This window comes from Pungitius pungitius, chromosome 1, assembly GCF_949316345.1.
Source record: "Pungitius pungitius chromosome 1, fPunPun2.1, whole genome shotgun sequence".
Lineage (NCBI taxonomy): Eukaryota > Metazoa > Chordata > Actinopteri > Perciformes > Gasterosteidae > Pungitius > Pungitius pungitius.
This window is the reverse complement of record NC_084900.1, coordinates 27,331,663-27,350,007: the sequence shown is the minus strand read 5'-3', so window position 1 is coordinate 27,350,007 and position 18,345 is coordinate 27,331,663. Positions and strand designations below refer to the sequence as shown.

At 46.4% G+C, this 18,345-nt stretch overlaps 1 protein-coding gene across 1 annotated transcript; it reads right to left on the bottom strand.

Annotated features, from left to right (window-relative positions):
- Positions 1-1,158: 1,158 nt before the first annotated feature.
- On the bottom strand, positions 1,159-15,555 carry rimkla (ribosomal modification protein rimK-like family member A). The gene is made up of 5 exons (XM_037479467.2): positions 14,274-15,555; positions 8,602-8,832; positions 6,043-6,129; positions 4,654-4,857; positions 1,159-3,997 (listed from the first exon to the last, which is right to left on the bottom strand). Exons 1-5 carry the CDS (start codon positions 14,434-14,436, stop codon positions 3,483-3,485), a joined length of 1,200 nt encoding a protein of 399 aa, XP_037335364.2. The 5' UTR covers positions 14,437-15,555; the 3' UTR covers positions 1,159-3,482.
- Positions 15,556-18,345: the final 2,790 nt, after the last annotated feature.

Here is an 18,345-nt window from a genome sequence, read left to right as displayed (position 1 = left end):
AAGCAAACCTCAGGTTTATTTTAAAACACATTGACAAAAAAAAGGAACCCAATAATTGCAGTGAAATTCTTCATTTTATATACAATTCGGAAATATTTACTCATATCAAAACAAAGGATCAGTTTTTTTTAAATCATCCCACTACTAGCATCACTAGCACTGAAATGTACAACGAAACGTTCAGATGTGTCGAGAGGCAGCAGAACATGGAAACATTGGGATTTCCACGTATTCCCTTTTTCATTTTGGAGCCAAATATACATTAGCAGCAGTTTGTCGTGGGTAGTTGTACACGTAGACCAGTCCCAGAGGTCCCTACACATTTGCTCCGGGCTTCCCGGGCAGCACACGGGCCAAAGGGCGTTCTATGGTCTGATCATTCACATACGTTTTCCCTTCCTTCCCCCCCGCGTCAAACTCCGTGCGGTTGGGGTTTCTTTCAGCAGCATCCATGTGGCGTATTGACTCTTATCATGGCTATTAATGTACAAACACCAAGCAGAAAGAAACCCACCTCAACCGGGATCAATGACTCAGCTTTGTCCTGAGTCATCCTCAAATCATTGCTCCCAGAGAAAACCCAACAGTGAAAAAGGCATAGTGAATGTCGTTGGGGCACAGCGCTAGCCTAAAATGGCCAGATGTGCTCTGTGTGCATATGGATATTGTATAAACTGTAGATTTAAATATCAGGACTGTCAGAATGATGTGAACATTTCCCGCTTTCCTACGGCAAGATGGTCATAGGTCAGCGATATGGGATCTTTGATTTAGATTCACGTACACAATGAAGAAGAATGGCAAAGGCATCAAAGCAAAGACAAAACAAAAGGGAGTATCCACATCTGGAGATAGTTCGCCCACATACGTTTCAATATTTGGGATGTGAAATGTCGGTGGTCAAGGCCACCAGCCCTTACACGTCAGGTGAGTGGACAGATTTCACAGTTTGTTCTTCAGAGACTTTTGTTCAGTGGACATCACAGCGGTTTGAACAGCGTTATCTTCTGAATGGAGTCACCGAGATCACGTGACAGCAGACTTAAAATAAAAAGCTGATTTCCACATGGTTTCCTGTTGAGATTTGGCCCACTCAGGCAGGCCCTGTTAAATTTCAGAGGGTTAGTGAATTTGGCCCACAAAAAAGAAAAAGTAAAATCAAGCTTCACAGCGGTTTCACTTTATTGAGACAATGTTAGTGCACAAAAAACACTTTTTTTCTTTGAAAATACTATAAATTAGGAGGAAAACAAGGAACAATATAAAACAAGCAAGGAAAAAAAGTGAACGTTAATCATGGTATACACCACATTGTCTCATACTGTAGTTCTCATCCTTTTCTTTCATTGTTTGAGTGTTTTTTTGTCTGCTTGTAGTTATGTGTAATGTTTTGACATGTCTCTAGCTGGAATGCTGCTTTTGGGGGGTCAGGGGGGTTAAGGGGGGAAGATCCAGGCTGCTTCCCTGAGAAGTGGTTCGAAGAAAGGGAAAGGAGTCTGAAAACGTGTCACTGAGTAGAACGCAATCATTTGTGCTTTTGATCAGAGCTGTAAATTATTAGTAATCCTGGATGTCAACCTATGTTGATGCTTCTATCCAAAAAGGTCTTCGGGGTGGTAAACAAATTGCAACAAAAATAAGCTCTTGTCCACTGCCTGCTTTTGTCTTTCTTTCTTTGTTGAGGAAAGAAAACGTAACATTCTGATCAAAGAGACGGCAGAAATAGAGTTACCATGTTTTTTATTTGTACATCATGCCAACAGATTTTGCGTTTTATGTTGTTCATTGTTATCAAAAAATGAGGTGAAAACAAGTCAAAATCATGTGACTAGGAAAACATGTCTTACCAAATCCAGAAATGTAAGCACCAATTTTCAGTGTCAACCTTTTAATATTGCAGGACTTTGTCCACGTTAGCTGAAGATTTTTATTTGGAGTTGGCAGTTAAATGAGCTAGTAAGCTTATTCCCTACCTAAATATTTACAAAAGAAAGTTTAAAAGATTAAAACACTACTAAAATTCCAGCTCTCGGACATAAAAATAAGGAAAACCTGGTATGTCAGGGGCCACTTGAAGACCACAAGGATCCTGGCTGATATGTGCTGTATGTTTGAATATCTGTCGTCATGGCAGTGACAAGTCACTGGTTTGAGGTATATTTTGTTCGACGCAGCTTTCACACTGTACTGTGATTCCTAAATGTGTCATCTGAGCGGCAAAAAAAAAACCTTCTGTTTATCATAAAGTGCTATTGAAGTAATAAAAAAAAAGGTTGCAGACTACTGCTGCTGGCGAGGCTAATTAGACAAGCTATCGAACAATTAAAAACTAGAATTCGAGTCATGGCTCTTAATTCATTTTTTTTTTTAAATTTCATGCGACTCCAAAACAGAACACGTATGTTATTTCTCCTACCTCGCACAGGTTAGTGCCGCTTTGCTGGCATTTACATAATTAACCTGCTTCATTCCCAGTGAATTGGTCACCGTGTGAGCACCCAGGAGGACTCTCTGGTGCTATGGGCTTCTAGTCCAGGTTAATAATTATCTTCTGAAAGCAAAAGCATCCCTACAGCCTCTTATGAACTGTGAAAGTTGAAGCTCTGGCGACATTTAAGTATTGGCGAGTCGAAACATTGTGTGTTCGTTGTGTGTTCGGGTTTCGAACATATGACGTAGTGAATTTAAACCTAATTTCAGTGATTATGAAATAGCAATAAATGTGACATGAAATCCCTTCCTCTCCGGTTGCTGGAGGAAGGTCCCCATCTCGTTCTGCGTCCTTTAAAAGAGTACGACATTGCTACATTGGAACAGTCAGTTTAATGCGCCCACAAGGAGGTTTTTCTCTCCCAAGATAATCACTTAAAAAAATTAAAAAAAACACTTGCTTTTTCATCCAATCCACCAAACCGCACTACGGTCTCCGCAAGAAAAGCCATTTTTATGACAACATATTGTAGATTCTCCCTAAATATTATGATAAAAAGATAAAAAATATGGCAGATGCCTTTATGGGAATCCCACACCCATCCAAAAAAAACATAGTACCCTTCACACTCCCTAATTTGCAAAATTGAAAGTAGGAGAAGCCAATTTGGCAAATCTTCCGTAGGTTACTACATCCCTGAACCATGGCGCCGCTCGGCCTGATGGGAGCTACGGTTGAATAAGTACAGTTTGGGAGCAGAGGTGCAAAGAGAGGAGTCAGGGGAGCAGCCTCAGATCTTTGTTACAAGTTAGTAGGAGAAGGTTCATGTCTTGAATTTCTCTGGTTGTGTCTGCATGCGCGCGAGTGTGTGTGTGTGTGTGTGTTTTTTCTCTGCTGATGTTTTGCATTGAACATTTGATATGTGTTTTAAAAAGGAGTGTCTGTTGGCATGCGTACAGGCGTGTGTCTGCGCGTTTTCTTTTTAATATGCATTTGTGATGTGTGTGTGTGTGTGTGTGTGTGTGTGTGTGTGCATGAAGCCGCTTGAATCTTACTCAGTCAATAATTTCATTTCATTGGCGAGAAGAGTGTTGAAGTTGTAGGCCGGATCGGGCAGATCGGGGAGGGCGGGGGCGGTGGACTGGCGGGGCGAGGACTGGGAGGGCTCGGCCAGCTCCGGGTCACTTTCGCTGGAAGTGGAACCGACGCTCATGTTGCAGACGGCCTCGGGCAGCGAGCCGCCGCCGCCGGTGGGCACGGGGCACACCTCTGGCTCGCTGCTGGTCTCGCTGGTGCTCGACACCACCGACAGCAGGGACATCTTGCGGGTGAGGCGGCTGGGGAGCATCGACAGGGCGTAGTCGGCGACGATGCCCGCAACGTCCATGCCGCAGGCCTGGTCGAAGGCGATGAAGCCCACGTTGGCGTTGGCCTCGCAGACCAAGAATGAGCCGTCGTTGAGCTGCAGCAGGTCGATGCCGCACACGTCCATGCCGAGGATGTTGGACACCTCGATGGCCAGCTGCTTCCCCTGCTCGCTCAGTGGGCACATCATGCCGACGCCGCCTGGTGACCCAGAGAGGGAGCTGATTAATTCCCACAGCGTGTGCGCGCCATTCAAATGTGATAAAAGATTGTGACGAATCAAGAGCAAGTTTCAAAACATGCACCGTATGTGGTTGGGATAGGAAACACCGCATCAGATTGACCTACGATCAGTCTCAACGTGATATGAATCATGAATGCAGAATAATGTGATGACTGGTGTCCTAAATATGCCAGAGCACATTACAGTATCAACTAAACCAAACCTCCCCGTGCTCCGACACGGAAAAATCTGTTTCGTCAGCTGGAATACTGTCTACCTCGATGTCTCCAGGGCAGATTCATTGCACCATCACCTAAAGACTAGTTGGTTTAACAGATGGAGCACTACACTTGCTCAATCATTTAGAGGGATGACAGGACCACCGGGTACTTTCCTCATATGATGACGAGGAGAAGTAAGTCGGAAGGGGGGGAGGGAGAAAATAAATCTTAATAATCATTATATTAAAGTCAAAACCAAACATTTCAAAAGAGGCTAGTTTTGCATTAAGAACGGTTGACAGTGCTGGTAAAATAGCGAAAAGGGGGAAATGTGTATGTGTGTGTGTAGGTGACCGTGCTCGATGGTTAAGGCGTCTCAGTGTGTCATCGTTGACTCCCGGCCGTCTGCTTACCCAACGAGCAGTTGCTCTGCATGCGGCCATCGGTGGAGCAGCGCAGCATCGAGCCGATGACGCGGCCGCCCACCAGCACCACCCGGACATCGCGGCCGTGCGACTCCTTGACGTACTCTTGAAACAAGTAGGGGGTGTCGTGACGGATCAAGTGGCACAGGTCTGTCAGGTGGTGTTTGTCCCGTGCCAGGAAAACAGCCTTGCCTGGCGGAAAGGAGGAGAGAAACGATTAAGCAACGGAGGGAAGGCGAGCCAGTTTACAGGTTGTGGGAATGAAGTCAAGATTTATTTGAACATTAAAAACGAGATGCTCGCGGGCGCTGACATTTGCACAATCTTAGTGGAGGGTTGGCTGAATTCCTCAAAGTCCTGCTGACAAGACGCTGCTTCTGCTGACCAAGTTTAATGCCAGTTCCCGTGTCTCCTATAATAGACGGGACGCTCCTCTTAGCAGCCACAGAATTGCTTATTACAGAGGTAAAAAAGAAAAGAAAAACATGCCTGTTTTAATTAGTTCTACTCGGCTCTGTCTCCTGGTTGTCCAGCACTGATACTGCACCAGGGAAAATGTTGTGCATGCTATGCGTGTGAAAATGTCGAGTAGGTGACAATCCAAACAAGATGACAAGACAATCCCCATCATGGAGATGTGAAGCTGGGCAGTGGCACCCAACTTCACAAAAACAAGACATGGAATCATGGTCCTGTGACTCAGTGGCACCCATTTCTTTGGGTTATGCAAAGACATTCATTTGAATATTAGGTGCACAAAGGCTTTCACTTAAAAATATATATATATATATTTCACATCCCAATAACTGGCAAGGAAAAGCACATGCTTGACATTGTATTGACCAATCGATACAATTGATTTAGAAACAGCAATTTGTAATTGTCTGCAGGCCTTTACTTTGTAAAGAGGGAAGGCACGCTGGACTTATAAATAAATAAATAATAGCGGTTGACCAACGGCTGCTTTTCCAACAATGCGTCAAGACAGCAGCCAAAGTGCATTGTTACTCCTCGCTGGGTCATTCATGTGTCAACTACTATGAATGGGAAAATCCTAATGGGTCAGCAGACACTGGGGCTCATCTCCAACATTATGGCAAGGCTCAAATTTCCCACATCAACCCCCCCCCCTCCCAACCCTCTGTGAGTTCATGCAAAATGAGACAGCAGGGGTAAATGCATAACAATTGGATTTTGAACCTAACAGCCATCCTGCTAGGGTTGCAAGCGTCTGTGAGATGATTAGAACCCCGGTGCCTCTAACACTGTGTCAATGAATTTCATGTACGGGTGGACTGAGCTGCACCCCCCCCCCCCCCCACGGCGGACGGATTTCTGAGGTGTGGTGAGTAGGAAGAAACCGACTGATGGTCTTACCTCTGTGGCCACGTGCATTCTTCACCACCACAGGGTAGCCCAGTGGCTCGGCCTCGTCAATCATCTTTCGGAAGTTGTCATGCCCTCCTGGTATCCGCCATGCACACGAACACGCAGCAGACACACACACCCAGAAACAACAGAAGTGTAAAAATAGAATTATTGACAAACATGGTTCACACATTACGGCTAACTGAACAGGGTGTGGTGGGTGGGGGGGGGGGGGGGGGGGGGAGTAGCATGTTGCCATGGCAACAGAAAGGACTCAAAACAGCATGACTGTAGGAGTGTGTCCTGAGCGCTTCAGTATTTCGCGGCTTGCTGGGTCCTCGAGGAACAGAGCAGCCACTGAGGGTTGGGCTAATGTGAAGCAGCTGACCATACCTGACTTTGACTCAGGGCGGCCGCTTGTAGCAACAGATGTGCGCCCGAGAAGTGATTGTAAATGTTGAAAAATGGAGGTGTAACTCTCTTCTTTCTTCTCCACCACCCCTTCGCCTTCCTCTGTTTGCCTGTCTGGTCTTATCTGGCATTCGCTCAAGTGAACACATGTGAACTGCCCTGTCGCTCGTTTTTTTTCATTTTCTTCCCAGATTCACATAGTTCTAGTTGGAGGGAGAAACAACAGAGGGAGCAGAGGAGGAGAGAGTGGGCAAGAAATGTGGGTCCCGAACACGTCATTGGCGGCTGAGGTGGAAAGCAGGAACGGAGGCGATGACTTCTTTTATTCAGAAAAACCATGAAATGGGGTGGGGCCCGGGGGGGGGCGGGGTGTTACATAAGCTCTCCAGCCGCTCTGCATGCATTGGCTGGCCTACTGTGCAGGGGGACGGATGGAATGTAGGCCACCCCCCCCCTTTCTTTCTTTCTCTCTGGCTGTCTGTGTGTCTGTCTCCATCTCTGTCTGCTCGCACAAACACCAAACCGCTGCCGATTTTGGGAAAAACAGAGAAATGCGCGTGGGGGTCACAGAAAATGAGAAAAATACGACCAATGACACCAGCTGGTGGGTCTTGTGATGGAAGGGCTGCATCTGCACATTTATCACCTTTATCAACAGTGGTAACTAAAGAAATACAGTGGAGCGTCATGAGGATTTGAATAGGTATGTCTTCCCTTTGTTGTTGGAGTAACTGGAGTGAGTCGTGATTGACGGACAAATGGCCTGTCAAACTGTTACAGACATGTGGACTGAAGCCTGTGATGCAACACATGACAGCTGTGGTGGTGTTTATGCTAATCGGCATTTCGCTTACAGATGATGCCGTTATATTCCCCTTTAAAGTGTTACACACTTACTTTGAGGCAATATTTACATCTATATATATATATATATATAGAGCTGCAACTAACGATTATTTTAATAATCGATTCATCTGTCGATTATTTGTTCGATTAATCGATGAATCGGATAAAAAAATAAAAAATGTAAAAACATTAATTTCCAACCCTTTATTGAAAAATAGAACTGACTGTGCACTTTCTAAATATGTTTTGCAGATTGCTCCTTGAACATCCCTAAGTAAGCAAATAAAATGGACTAACACAAAAAACATACACACATCGCATGATGTATACTTTACAGCCGCCAAATCAAATATATTAGGCACAAAATCATGAATCATTGCCGTGGTGCTCCCGTGCCAGGCCATGTCGCTTTTGCATATCTTACAATCAGACATGTCAACCCTCCCGAATATCAAAGCCCCTCCCGAAAATATCCCGGACCGACCTTTCTCCTGATTTCCACCCGGACATCAATATTGCTGCACCACCCGTCACTGGGCGCGCTGTTTCAGACCGAACAATAATAAAGGTTACACCTTGAAGTCGAGCGCGGCGATTAGAACGTAAAACTACTGGCGCTGCAAAGAAAACCGCAGCACCCCCCCCCCGTTGCCCGCTAGGACCCGCACCCCCCATTTCAGTGTGAAATATTTAGATCGCATTGGCTTCTCTTCCTCCGCATGTTTCAGAACAGTAGTACGGGTCTCTCCGATGTTCTGCTGCGCGAGCGCTCAACTTTTTTTTTCTCAGCTCTGCGCGGCGCGCGCAACTTTCTTTTAATACTCAAAGATAATAGTCGCGCGACACAACGAATCGATAATGAAATTCGTTGCCAACGCTTTTAATAATCGATTTTAATTGATTTCATCGATTCGTTGTTGCAGCCCTATATATATATATATAATATTATTATCTATAGCTTATTTTTATATAGCTTACTTTGACTAAAACACAGCCGTGCACTGACATTATTTCGATTCATCCGTGTGTACTTCTTTATGCCCTCTGCTGAGGAAATGACAGTCTGCATTCTGTACTCGGAGCTCTTTCCCGCCGTACAATGCGGCCTGGACTACTCGCTGGTCCCCCCCTCCCCCCCCCCCCCGTGCTGGGAAGCAGTCTGTCGCGTTGCACTTTTCGTCAATTGACTTGCTGATGCTAGTCAGCAGGGAAGAAGCCCGCTTCTCCGGGCGCCTTAGCTCCATCAACGGCGTGCTGCTACCAGAATGCACCAGCCCTGCGGAAAAGGATAAACGCCAAGTATTGATTTACCGTATGAGAAGGTGTCGGGCAGAGGCACACCGTGGCCGGCCAGCTCCTGAAAGGTCCAGAACTTGTTGACGCAGTTGAGTATGGCCTGCGGGCGGTTGATAAGCCGGCAGCCCATCTTCTCCAGGTGGCGCAGCACGGTGATGTCACTATCGGACTGCACCCAGGGCGTGGGCGCCCGGACAACCACCACCTGAGGATAAGAGGTCACCAACTCTTGCTCCACTCGCAGACCTGCAGGGGGATGAGAAGGAAAGAGAGGGTTGGCCATCATTAAACAGGAATCCAAACCTCGGAGCTCAACCTCGTAGATAAACGTTCTTTAAAGCATCCCGCAAAGTCCGGTTTACGCGAGCTGGACGTATCGTGAAAGTGGCATGTGAGATTTGGAATCCAGCATCTCCCACGGAGACTGTGTGCATGTGTGTGTGTGTGTGTGTGTGTGTGCGGGCGGTGCTGCGGGCGGTGCTGCAGGCGGCACCACGCACCTCAGACTGAGAGTTGGCCGGCGGCTCAAAAGGCTGCTGCTGTTAAGTCATGGTTTTGGAAGCTGATGGGATTATCTACATGTTGCACATATCCATGTACAGTACTCCCCCCTGCAGTGCTGCCAGCTCCTCTGCCTTTTGGGGCCGATACCACCGTCTACTCATTTGACTGGGAAAGAGATGAGCCAATACTCTACACCACTCGGTTTCAAAGTGGGGCAGTGGGGTAGCCAGAGATGGCTGAATTCCCTTTGGCACACGTGGGCCCGCAACATTTTTAAAGCAGCGTGGGTATTGTGTTGGGTCATGAATTTTGATGAATAAAGCCAAATGGAAAAAATAAATCAAAAATTGATCTCTCGGTCTGATGAGAAACACACGCTTAGTGACTACAGGAGGACACAAGTCTCAGCAGCTATCTGCATCGGCAGAACAGAATACGATATTGATGGAATACCAACTCGATATTTGCCAAACGCAGATGGCAAATTCGCCCGCCGAAAGCCGAGGACTTGGCGGCATTTCAGCGGTGACTGGTGTTACTTTGTCACCCTGGCTGAGAAGAGGAAACCGAGACAGAGATATCTGAGCAGGCGACGCGACCCGGCGGCTCATCGAGCAAACCCGTGTGTCCGTACATATAAATGTACGGGATGAGAGGGAGGAGACGCATTTATCACTAGCACAGCACTTCAGCTCTACCGGGGGCCTGAATTCCAGCCGTCTTAGAAACTGCAGCCCCCCCACCCCCCCCCCACCACGGGAGGTGAGATCATCAGAGGTCACCAGAAGCGCCATGGTTGCTGCATACGTAATGAGGACCGACAGCCGTTGGTATGCCGGCGGATGCGCTGCACGGTGACATGCATGCATAGCGGGCGGGGCCCCAGGCAAACACGGGTTGTCTTTTTTTTCTTTTCCCCCCCCCCACGCAGTTCTGTGCAGAGACAAGGGAAGGAAACAAGAGACAGGTAGCAGGCAGAAAAGGTCAAGGATGTCTTTTAGCCTTCCGCACAAGGGAAAGGAGGCAGGGAAAGGGGGGGGGGGGGGGGGGGGGGGGGAGGCAAACCAAGGAGCAAGAGAAAGCAGTATGCAGCCATGAAGAGACTGCCAACCTTCCCCGTTCTCCTCCGCCTACTTACAATCTCAGTATAGAAGCAGGGTGATTTACTGTCTGTCAGGCCACACTGCCCTGATTGTGCAGCTACTAGGACGGTGTTACAGTGGGAAGCGTCAGGGGATGCGGTCTCATGGTTTTTTTTTTTTTTGACGGACAGTGTTCTCTGTTCACGTCGCTCGTTCTCCATCTCCATGGGAACGGAACGCAGACCAACAGGGCAGCCAGATGAATCAGGCCTATTCATTTGTGTGCATGTGACAGACGCAAAAAAAAAAAAAAAAAAAAAACATTCAGAAACCCTCCCAACCAGTTTGGTGTGTGACAAAGGGCAACATGGGTTTGTTTGTTTCTGTCCTCTATGACAGACCGTGGAGGTTTTTTTTAATGGTTCAATGGACTCTATACTCAGTGTCCCGTTTTCAATCTGCCGGACAAAGCGAACAAGCATTACAGGCATTCTATGCATACCGCCGCAACGTCACAAAGCCGGCGACGCCGACCAGCGCTGTGCCAGCGCCGGGGCGCCTGCTGGGACCTGCCAGCTTTGGGAGCGGTCTGAATTTGCATGATAGGGCAGCAGGTTCACCCACAGTGTCTTCTGGCTCAGGTTGGTCTAACAATGCCTGCAATGGTCTATTTGCATATCCATCATCAGCCACTAACGTCAATCAAGTAACATGCTGTAGGCCTCCTGGCGAGGAGTAAAGCCGGACACGGAATGAGACGGTTTTCAGACGACCAAAATAGAGTTTCATGAACTGAAATCACACTGTGAAAGAGGTGAAGCTTAAAAAAAATGAAAGACGTACAACCAGACATGTCAACCCTCCCGGACCGACCTTTCTCCCGAATTTCCCACCCGAACAATATTGCTACACCATCCGTTTCAGAACGAACCATAATAAAGGTTACACCTTGAAGTCAAGCGTGGCAATTAGAAGAAGAAAACCGCTAGCACCACCCCCCCCCCCCCCCCCCCCCAACCGGTCCTTTCAATATCTCCCGAATTCTGAGGTCTCAAGGTTGGCAAGTATGCGTACAACTCCCAAAACAATCACAAGGTGGCCACGCCCCAAAAGCATACACTACTTTGTTGTACTTTAAACATCACGCTGTATTAAGGAAGGCTTTAAACTAGGATTCAGACTGTATTGGCCTTACTTTGCAGCTCGAGGTTGCGGCCTGATTTAAACTGAAAGAACGAAACATGTAATGAAGATGTCGGTTTTCTTTTTCATCACACTTAACAGAAGCATGCAGTACTAAAGCAATGATCAATGTCACACTTCTAGAATTAGTGACCCTAAACCCATATATATTTATATAGTGTATAGAATAAAATTGTTATCAATTAGTAATGCGACGTGTCATTAGGAAAAAGGGTTTCATGACACAATCTTGCCACACCTTGCTCATTGGCTTTTTTTTTTTTTTACCTAATGTTGAGTAGGAAATATGTTGTACCCACCACAAATGTAGCACTGCTATTTGAACTGTACCTTTGACATCTCCAAATTATGTTTAATTACCTGCCAGAATGACAGCTAATAGTGGGGGCTGCTGTCAGCTCGCAGCTGGGTGCCGTTCATGTTGTATGACAGAAAATTCAGGGAGGAGTGGAGCGATTTTATTTCAAGGACATTTGTGGAATAACCTGCAGCTTATCCCAAAACGTTTCATTACAGTAATGCAACATTACCCAGCCTCATGTAGTGGGAAGATAAACGGTCCAAAGTCCAGCAATCATACTGTGGACACTGTTCTTTGTCCAGTGCAACTATGCAAATTACAAAGGGATGTGCTTAATTTGCCGTATGACCAGTTATAAAAGAAACACTCGGAACATGGAGTATTTAATATAGGAAGGACGTGTCGACCACAACACAACATAAAAAAGGTGCAATTATTTCATTGAGAAAGATTCAGTCAATGTTGCAAAATTGCTGTCACATAAATTCTTTGACGTACTTCTAATATTTAGAAAGCATACGCAATACTAGAAAGTTAAACCTGTTAATGTTCCTGGCTGCATGGGAAATCTCACAAAAAAATTGCACACTAGTTGATGAACAAACATTTTTCTTTTGATTGTTTGACTAGGGCAATGATGCCTTTAAAGCTCAAGCTTTAAATTTACATACATTTGCAAAGGATTCATCATAAAAGACACTTTAGGTATCAGTTCGCCGAAAGTTTCATTCGTCATCAACTTGCCCACTGGCATGAGTACGTATGGCAAAAGCTCGTCACACCAATTAGACATCTCGCAGCACAAGACACAACGTGTAAAAGTCCTTTGGCTACTAGGGATCTGGAAAATTTGATTTTTTTTGTATTAATGGAAAGTATCTTCTGACCCCCAGAGTTACTGCAGTCTGTGTATAAATGTAGTGTGGATTACATCAAAGGTGGAGAAGAACTGCATGTGGTGCTGGGTGCACAGGGCCAGTACGAGGCTCAAGACTGCAGCCTATGTGTAGCACCCCCTGAGCCCGGCTAATCTGTCCACGGCTGTTAATGGTGATGTCGGGCCGAGGCTTCGTACACCTACGCAGACTTGGGACGGGGATATATTACAGCTCATGCTTGCTGGCCTGCCACACGTCTAAACACCTGCTATCCTACCTCCGTGTCTGGGCTATTAGGGCCTTTTATTCCACATTGCCTTGATAAATATATATATATATTTGCAAGTTATTTGTTGGATATTGGTATTGACTTGATATCATAGCGAAAACTGTCCCACAATGAGATTTTTATGTGATGACGGAGCTGTAGAGAGCACTTTACGTAACAGTATCAGCGGTACGTAGCCTGTGAGGGGCGTGCAGCTCAATCTCACCCCAATTGATCCCACATGGTCTCCAAACTATTCTGCATCTCCCAGTGCCAGCAGACGCCGCTTATGTGTTAATTGAGACCTGCGCGCCTCTCATCGGGTGACACCGACCCCACTTCACGCCGCCCTGATGAATTCCATGTGTGTCTGTTGCTCCAGAAGATCCCACTGTTAACCATCTCTTTCTCAAGGCCTCCCGGGTAACTGGTGAGAACATTGTTTTCATCTCGTAGCAAGCAGAACTCAAAACATTGTGTTTGGGAAAACGCAGTGCAAGAATGGAACAAAAGAGAAGTCTTTGTGACATATACCTTAAAATATGGAGGGAACTTGAATGATTGAGATTGTGGCATCCTCTAGCTGACTAACACAAACACAGATCCTTGTGCAAAAAGACATCTTTAAATTGTGTGTTTACCAGAGTCAAATCATTACTAGTTTACTTGTCTACTCAACCAAGTCCAAGATGAAAGCTTCGTGGATAAAAAGTACAAATGTATTAAGTTGACCCAGTAACATCAATAAACAAGCCCCGGTTACGGCTGCATTCATGCGAGATTAGTTTATTATTATTCATAATTGTATATTTATACACACACACCACCTTAATCACTGTTCGTTTTCTGGTTTAAATTCGCTGCTCTTAACATTTTATAACGCAAATATTGAATTGATCACTGAAGCCACACTTGTCTGCATACCCGCCTTTGTATGTGAGGCACAGCGTGGCCCTGCTACCCCCCCCCCCACCCCCTCACACACACACACACACAAACCAGAGGACATCACAACGTGTTTAATCACAGGTCCTCTGTCACAGTAACACTCCCCGTTGCCTTGGTGATCAAGTAAAAAAAAAAATATCGCATCATCGACGGCCATTGCTGTGTTCAGACCGATGAAATCAAGCACCCCCCCTCCCTCCCTCCCTCCCTCCCCACCTCCCGCCTCTCCGGAGGAGGCACCCTCGCTGGAAAGTGGGTTAGGCGGTCACGTCTGCGGTTCCTCTTGGCTTCTCTTTTGGCTAGCAGACCGGGGTCTAGCCCCCTGGCAGCGTGCAGCGTGCCCCCCCCCCCCCGTAACAATATAAAAACAAACAAAATAAGCTAAATGCTAGCCTGCCACCGTTAAACTTGTTGGAGGGGAACCGAGCGATACGTGGCTCCCCGGATGACCCCTAGGGCAACAAGGCGCACCGCGTTCGCCGGACTCGTCGCGTGATACTTGCCTAGTTGTCCCTCGCTGATCGTCAGCACGATTTGATCCATGAGCAGCGAGCGGAACTCGACGTCCTCGTCGGCGCAGCGCTCCTTCAGCGCCCGGTGGATCTGGACCTGCGGGTACTCCTGGCTGATGCGCCGGTCGGTCACGAACCAAACCCGGGAACACATGTTTTGTTCTGGAATGCGTGGATTTAGGGTGTGTGAGAGAGGAGCCAAAAAATAGGGGAAATCCGGGAGAAAAAACAGCCGGTTGTAGCTGTGCGAGGTGGCAGGTGTGTGTGTGTGCGTGCGCGCGCCGACGGCTCACACAATGGAGACCTCGGTGAGCTAGCGGTGCAGAGCGGGAGGAGATGCGGCTCAAAAACAGGACCGCGACTCAACCGCAATCTGGACCGAACCCGGCTTGGACGAACGAGCCTCGCTATCCCCTCTGCTGGCCTTCATCCGCGGCCATTTAGCCCTCCTCGCGGGTGCAGTTAACGTTAGCTAAACGTAGACCGCGCGAAAAGCTCGACACACGCGTGAGCCGAAAAAAAATAACGGCGTGTCTCTCGCTCTCTCTCTCCCCACACCCACTCCCAACCTTTTATCGTGGCAAAAACGCTCGCCCGCCGGGGCGAACAAAGCGAGGAAGCCGTGCCGCTGGATATCGTCCACTCGGCGACACAAAACTACCGATGAAGTTTTCCCGCGATCGCGGCGTTGCAGACTGGTCCGTGGAGTACAATGAGCTAGCCCACGACGACTAGCCCTCTCTCCCTTCTCTCTCCCTCTCGCTCTCTCTCTCTCTCTTTATCTCTCTCTTTCTCTCGGTGTCGCCGCTGTCCACGCGTTTTTGGTGCTGAACCGTGCACGCGCTTCGTTTACAACTCCATTTATCTGCGTGCCCGTGCACAACATACGGGGCCTGCCCCGAAATATAAAGTTTTGGAGTGGCATGAGCCAATCGCAAATCGGAAACGTGCCCATTGTCCATACGGTACGCGGAAGATGTGGGCGGGCCTATCGCGTCTTGACCAATGAGAGGGCGGAGCTCGACGAGAGCGCGGGGTTGCTGCGTGAAATCAGTGCGTGTAGTCTGCAGTGCGCACAAGACTGCGCACATCCCGAACCGGTTCAGACCAGATGCCATGAGGAGGTTTGGCGTATACCGAAGGCGCAGTCTCCTTGCCGAAGTGGCAGGAAATGAAACAAGGTCATCGCAAACCGAAGCCCCTGCGCATACATGTTCCTTTTGTTTCTATCCGTTCTCCGTCAAATCCTAGAAGTCGCGAGAGACCCACACAGTGTGTCGACCGTCTGCGACTGGGCCGACCCATCGGAAGGAAAACACCCCCGTGTGATAACGGTGCGAAATTGTGCGACTGACCTACTTCCTCTCGGTCCCTGTGCCGAAGACTACGGGGGGGGGGGGGGGGGGGGGGTACAACTCCTCTCAAATGTGACCATGCGGACATGATTATAACTTTTCTTCAAAGTCCATCCATCAACTGTGGCGCAAACACATGATGTGTTACATAAACACCAAAAACCTTTTTTGTTTTACCTTAGTCCAACAAGGCATACAACTAAATATATTCATTTTACCAAACAATGAGACACTAATGGCATTAACAAGTTATATTTTATTAAATGAGAGAATTAGGCATGCAGCTGTCAAAAACGAAACAGAAAAGAAACTGTAACTTTTTAAGTAATCCCATCTGCTGCTCTTAAAGTTCAAGGCGCCTCATCGGCTCCAGGGTGGTTGTCGGTGTGCTGCTTTCAGGCCAGCCTCCACTTCGAAAACACGTTATTTCCCGGTACGCGTGTATACTAGAGATTACGGTAGTGGCGTGTTGAACTGACTTCAAAATAAGAGCACTTCCACTGAACGTAATAAACGTCTCAAACCCATTCAATGAGTCTGTAAATCATATATAAAAGTGATAATACATTAAACGGTTAAATAGACACAATAAATAGAATATACTGTCTATAAATGATCAGGAATCAGGAAACGTTTATTGCCATAATATGTTGGACATACATGGAAATTGTCTTGGCGGTTGGTGCATGACAGAAGACAGTACAATAATGACGACATAGTGCAAATAAGAATAAAATAAAAGTATAATAAAATATATGCTATGGGTTAGTACGCTAAAAACTAAAGCTATGGGTTAGTAAGTTAGAGGAGATAAGATAAAATTAGGAATAAAGATAAAGTGCACCAGCTAAACAAAGTGACGAGTGACAAAGTGAATGAATGAACATGGGAGTCAGAGTCAGTCAGAGGGGGCCCGGGCTCTGTTGATGAGCCCGACTGCCGAAGGGAAGAAACTGTTCGTGTGGCGTGAGGTCTTAGTCCTGATGGACCTCAGCCTCCTGCCGGATGGAAGGGGCACAAACAGTTCATGTCCAGGGTGGGAGGGGTCGGCTACAATCTTTCTGGCCCGCTTCAAAGTCATGTTTTTGGGGATGGTGGTGGAGGTCTCGAAGCAAGCTGGCACATGGCAGGTCTCCAGTGAGATTTTAAGGATGTTGGTAAACACCGGAGACAGCTGATCAGCACAATGCTTCAGGATGGAGGGAGAAACAGAGTCTGGGCTGAACAAGTCAGTCTCGCTATCATGAATAAATCTGGTGCTAAATGATCCTTCCTTGAACCGAGATGACAAATGCACCATTCACAGTGCCTCAGTTTGTAAGTAACAGGAAGAACAAAGACTATTTATTCAATGACACACAACTGAGTGAGTTTGATACTTGTGTGGTTATATACTTACATTTTAAAAAAGCTTACTCAAAACATTTAGGTGCACAGATGAATAATTTGGAAAGAACAACCAAATGTGTTCTTACACATGCCAGTTATATGTAAAGCATGTTCTGTCTTCCTGTTTTGGTAGACACATAAGAACACATGAACATGTTTAAAACGGGCACGGTTTTATGCAAATGGTCACCTGTTGACACTGCAATGTGTCTTATAACAATAATGAATGCCTCTCAAAGTGACATTTTCTGAAGTCTAACAATTAGAATATTAAATAAAACTTTTACAATGGAGAAGATCTGTGAATGACAGGAACGAAGTCAAAATGAAGTACAGAAGAGGTTATACCATCACACAGGGTCACAAGCAAACACACCCAAACATCAACATTTTAACCGTGTGTTTATGGTTTATGCTAAAATGCTACATCCCTTTTACAAATGAGCTCTGCATGACTTAAGCTATGACCACAGAATCCCTTGAAAGGAGATCATTTGCATCACTCTGTGAACGTTGAGGAGATTTTTCCATCAAAGCTTGAATTCAGACAACCTTTGGGTGCAAAGGTCAAACTCGTTCTGCTTTCTTCTGCTGAGCAGGAAGGGATGGGCCCATGGATGGGATCAAGTATCCGTTAGTATAACTCATACATGTTAAAACCTTGTTAATAAAGTAATACCTTAAACTTGGTTGTTTTATGTCGTCTACATGGCTCAGTACTGTAACAACTAACCGACAAAGGCAACAAAAAGATGCTTCTTTATCGTCCATTTTCTGAGAATATGTAGTTTTGCCGCATGGGAATAGTCGTCTTGTCTGAACTTACTGTAGATCTTAGTACAAGAGTACTCAATCCTTTTTTCAAAAATAGATCTTACACGTCTCCATAAAGCTACAGAAACATTAATGATACACACAGAAAGAATGGTAGCATAAAAATGGCCATACAAAGGATCTTTATTTTCTACTAAATTGACGTGACAAAAACAGACATTATGCACCCTCGTTGGGCCGGCACCCCGCGTCATGCAGCCGGAGCCCCCGGTGACTGACCGCTGTCCCGACCTCCGGAGGTTTTTGACTTCTTGGATTTTGGATTATTAAAAAAATACTTTTCGCCTTAAACTCTGCATCTGAGTCCTGCCTCTGCCTGCATGCACCAGTCCTGACAAGCGCTTTTTTCTATTCTTTTAAAATCCCTAAGACGGATGGTAAAAAAATCAGGAAGTTTTGTTTCAAAATTAAATTCAGGAGTCTATGTTGTATGGTTCATTTCAAGATTCCTGAACCCCTGAGCAAAAAACACTAAATAAACAATC

Excerpts from the sequence above, each read along its gene's own strand:
- rimkla (XM_037479467.2), bottom strand. The coding sequence starts at position 14,436 with ATGTGTTCCCGGGTTTGGTTCGTGACCGACCGGCGCATCAGCCAGGAG. Across the intron at positions 8,833-14,273 it reads GATCAGCGAGGGACAACTAG|GTCTGCGAGTGGAGCAAGAG; the intron begins GCAAGTATCACG and ends ATCCCCCTGCAG. Across the intron at positions 6,130-8,601 it reads GCCCGACACCTTCTCATACG|GAGGGCATGACAACTTCCGA; the intron begins GTAAATCAATAC and ends GGCGGATACCAG.